The 4,791-nt window shown below is 34.2% G+C and overlaps 1 protein-coding gene across 1 annotated transcript in view; it reads left to right on the top strand.

Moving 5' to 3' along the window:
• Positions 1-2,008: 2,008 nt before the first annotated feature.
• LOC107458518 (uncharacterized) overlaps positions 2,009-4,791 on the top strand; it is an 11,570-nt gene continuing 8,787 nt past the window's right edge. The window contains exons 1-3 of the mRNA XM_052257581.1: positions 2,009-2,025; positions 2,928-3,170; positions 3,671-3,927. Coding sequence (XP_052113541.1) covers positions 2,930-3,170; positions 3,671-3,927 — 498 coding nt within the window. The 5' untranslated portion in view covers positions 2,009-2,025; positions 2,928-2,929. The remainder of the gene's footprint in view (positions 2,026-2,927; positions 3,171-3,670; positions 3,928-4,791) is intronic.

Genomic DNA, 4,791 nt, shown 5'->3' with positions numbered 1-4,791 from the left:
GAAATAATATATTCTAGAAGCCCAATGAAGGATTAAGCTCAAAACAGAATTACAAAAGAGCGAAAAGTTCACACGAAACTAACGGCCGAGACAGAAGGTATAGATAGAAAAAAATAAAATATATATAGATATAAGAGTATAATAATCATAGGGAACTAGCCGCAGCTTACGGAGTTTAAGTCGACTAGTTTATAAAGACATACAGAGTTTTAGAATTAAAACAGTTTATACAACTTATTGCTCAAGTAATCCTCTAAGGCCATATGGATAAATATACAAAAGGTGAGAGAATACTACGACAATAGTAAAACAGAAACATACGAGGAAAGAGCCATACTTCGCTCTATCACCATGTCTGCAATTTCCACTACAAGATTAATATTTGTTTGTGGGAGTATTTTAATGAAGGTTTTTAAAAACCTCCACAATACATTTTATTTATGACAATTTAAAAAACCTCCACTAATAATTAATTAAAATTAAGTTTTGAAACAAAACCTAATTTCCCAATTTTTCAAAATGAGACTGAGTTAGCTACTACGTGAGAGTGAGTTAGGTGGGAGAAAACCCTTCCACCGCCATTTTTGCCGTCATTTCTGCTGCCTTTCCGCCACCGGCACCGTCACCGTCACCATGCCGTGTCCATTGTGGTAGAGAGCTTCTCGAGCCACCTCTTCTATCAACGCATTTTCAGATCTGTTCTTCTATACGGTTATTGCTGCCACAGTGGAGTTTCCACTGCCGTTGTTGCTGCCACCGTTTCTGTCACCACTGCCATTGTTGTTGCTGCCGCCGTTGCCGTGGTAGAACATTTCTGGATCGAGTCACCTCCTCTGTTAACGCATTTTCAGATTTGTTCGGTTCCAAACTTCTTCGACGCAACCTTCTCTCCCTCCATATTTCTCCTTCGAGCTTCCGCAGGTACTTCTTCTTCGCTATTAATTTGTTGATATCTCTTCTCTATTAACAAGCTCTGAATAAGAGTCTCTTATAGTTTTCCTTTCATGTTCAAGATATATTGTTCTGTATCTCTTCAAAGTTGAAGCCTGTGAGTTATTTAGTCGCTTATAGAAAGCATGGAAGTACCTTTGTTTCTGATTCTCTTGTCTCAGTTTTGAATCTTTGCTGTGAAAAGGGCCTATTGAGATGAACTTTGGTGTGTAAGCTTCCTCATTCAACTTGAATAGATGAGAAGGAACCTTGTAAATGCGACATTCATCAAAAACCAATAGTTCAAAATGTTTCTGGAATGTTAATCAATATTTCCTGAATCTTAGGTTTTGTTTCTCCTTCTAAAGCATTATTGTTGTTAATGTTTGGAGAAGCCATTACAACCTAACTTCTCTTCTTGCCTAATAGAATCCATCACAAAGTGAATATTCAATAAATCACTTAGCTTCAAATATATATTAACATATATAATCTTGAAAGGATAAAAAAATTAAACTGAATCTCTTTTAATTTATACAAAGCAGAGTATAAGAGAAATTCCCTGAATATATTTTACCAAATAGTAATGATTTTTTTTCCCGTAAAAGAACTTGCAAATACTAATTAAAGTGCAAGAGCTAAATGTCTAGTTGCTTTTTAGTTTCCATTATTCATATATTTTCCTTTATAAGGTTTGAAGCTGCCTTTTGATGTGTTTTTTCCTTTCATGTCTTGTAGTAATTAGTTTTGCTAAAGAGTTTAGTGATACTGATTTATTATGATTCATTTCAATTGAGTTAAAGTTGAAAATTGCTTCAACAAAAACAGCTTTTTATTTCAAGCTCTTTTGTTCCTTATTTTTGGTTTATATGTCATGTCCCAACTGGATTATGTTTCCCACTCAATATGGACATCATCATTTGATTGATGCTGAATAGCATAGAAATTCTTAATTAAGTTTTTAAAAAATTATATTTTTATATCAGCTACTTTAATTGGATTCTGTCACTTGTTTTATCTGCCTTGAAACTGAGACGACTACTTTGTTATTCGCAGGATTCTTCTCAACCTCAATAATAGGATCATAGACTTGATGTAAGTTACTATCTAATTAATTTCTTGTCAATTAATGTAATAAAATGAATCGTTTAACATATTAAGTTCAAAACTTTAAAGTTTCTAACATATTTACTTGTCACCTTTAATCTATATAGATATCTCTATCTAATTATATAACTATCTTTTGATCTCTACTTGTCGTATGAAATTTGTTTTTTCAAGTCCATGAACATATTTTCTATAGTGCTAAAAAAGATCTCTACTTGAATGTCCAGGAATTATGGAAAGGATTTATCTTGTGCATTCTTTAGTAATGAAGGGATAATAAATAATCTTGTACTTGTCTACGTCTATTTATCTATTTGAATGACTTTGTCTATTTATCTATTTGCATGACTTGTTCTTTTGTATGGATCTATATTAACTTAAAGACCTGATGCTTAATAATTAGTAAATAAAGGGAGTTAATTGTTCTAACTATAATGAAGCACTTGATTATTTTTGCTGACTTTACTGTCATGCTTGTGTAATAACAGACTAGTCTTATTCATAAAGGTATAAGAGTATTTTAATATTGGATATTGACATGCATTTTTGTGAATTAAATGTGAATATTATCTGCTTGATATATAAATTTTGAGCAGGTTGTGTAGCTGCTTTGATGTCACAATTCTTATATGTTGATTTATACTTATGCTCAAACTTAAAATGTAGAGGATCTTTTACTATTCTCAATTCTGATAGAGAATTTGTAACATTTGTCAATTTTGTAACTTTATTCATAAAAAACTTGTAACTTAATAACAATTTTTTGTAACAAGTTAAGAAATGAGTAAGAATCAATGGAGACTCATGATTTTTATGTCTCTCGTAACAAGTTAGTATAATGTCTAATTATCTTTTGTGTGCTTAACAGTTTTGTGTTTGTTAATATGCAGTCATGCCAAGGGGAAAACACACAAAAAATCCATTGAAGTTTGTAGATGAGAGGGAAAACAACAATGCTTCTCGTTCACTTCAACCTCCAGCACCAGTAGCATCTGAAGATACCACTAGTGTAGAGGCTAGTGAGGCTCCTTCTCAAGCTCCTTCTCAAGTCGTTGCAAATTCCATTTCATCTGATGGAGCCACACGTTGTTCTAACTCAAAGTCTTCATCTGCTTGGAATGTGGAGATAATTGGTATTAATTTATATTGCATAACTAGTGTAGAGGCAACTGATTCACAATATTAATTTTAATAGGTAGAAAAACTTTAAAAAATTCTCATAACTTAAAATGGTAAATGATGATAACTGCCTCTTTTTGAGATGTAAACCTCCCAATTTCACCAAAAAATTTCACTTACCACTCACTCACGCCTCAGATTATGATGATGTCTTTTTTTATTTTATTTTATTTTTTCTTTTGGCCATTATTTGATATTTATATATTATGGAAAACAATGGGATTGTAGCAGCATTGTAGCAGCATGTATATATGCTTCGGTGAACTTGAAGAGTCACTTACTAGCTAGATTATTATAACACTGTTCTTTTAGTTTATTTATTTTTTTAACTACTTGTTTCCTGTATTAATTTCTCCCATACCCCATGGTTCTAATGTCTTTTTCCAATCACTGCTTCTATTTGTAACAAATATTATACATTGTTATCATTTAAATCATTTTTATTTTTCTTAAGACTCTACAAATGTGAAGAAGAAGGCTAAGATCAAAGTCAAGGATGTTTGCAACTTACCTAGAGGAGATCGTGTAATTGTAGAGGTTGACGAAGAGGGTGCGGCATATGGCAAAGCACAAGGTTTACTTGCTGGCTATTGTGGTATGTTAGCAACTAATGCACGTATCTTTCCAATTAGCTTTGAAAAGTGGTCAGGACAAGAAAATGGTGGCATGCCTAAGTCTTTCAAGGATGAGTGCTTTGATACAATGATAAAGGTAAAATCCATTTTATTTGAAACTTCTATTAGTTCAAGTAATTAATTAATTAATTAATTAATTAATTATTTGTTTGTTTGTTTGAAGCCCCACTTCCATTTTACAAGCACAGAAAAGATTGCCTACAGGTATTGCATTCAAAGTATTGCAAAGAAGTGGGCAACATATAGGCAAAGATTGTAGAATGAGTTCTGTTCCGGGGGTTACCTGAAACGAGTAGCTCGGACGTCTTGGTGAGTTCTGCCTTTACGTGATTTTTGCCTTGCTGTTGTATTCTTCTTTGTAGGCAAGATTTTTATGTCTCGAAAGGTTCTTCAAGCAATGTCGACCAAGATTCCGAGTGGTCTTGGTTGGGTAGATCCTGTTCCTTTAAGAGTCCCTTCCGTGGTAGATTCTGAGTATTTAGCTAGGTTTCGTAGGCAATGTAGCATATTTGAGGATAGGGAGTCTGAGAGGGATTATGAGTTAGTAGCCCCGGATTCCGAGGAGAGAGTTTGCTTCCCGCCTTTAGACAGTTCCGAGAAGCTCTTCTTTTACGCCTATGATTGTTTTTTCTCTAAGCTGGGTGTCCGACTTCCTTTTACCGACCTGGAGTCCGAGGTGTTGTGGTCCTGTAACCTTGCCCCTACGCAGCTCCATCCAAATTCCTGGGCATTTTTAAAGCTGTTCCAACTTTTGTGCCAGTTTTTGGGTGTCCCTCCCTCTATTTCTCTTTTTTCCTACTTGTTTGTGTTGACGAAGCCGGGGTCGGGTGGAGGGAAGGTATCTTGGGTCTCTTTTAGGGCTAACCAGGGAAGAAAGTTTTGTACCCTGTATGATGAGTCTTTTCACAATTTTAAGAACTATTATTTCAAGGTCCGGGCT

The sequence above is a fragment of the Arachis duranensis genome, chromosome 2, assembly GCF_000817695.3.
Source record: "Arachis duranensis cultivar V14167 chromosome 2, aradu.V14167.gnm2.J7QH, whole genome shotgun sequence".
NCBI classification, from domain to species: domain Eukaryota; kingdom Viridiplantae; phylum Streptophyta; class Magnoliopsida; order Fabales; family Fabaceae; genus Arachis; species Arachis duranensis.
This window is presented reverse-complemented; position numbering and strand designations above follow the sequence as displayed.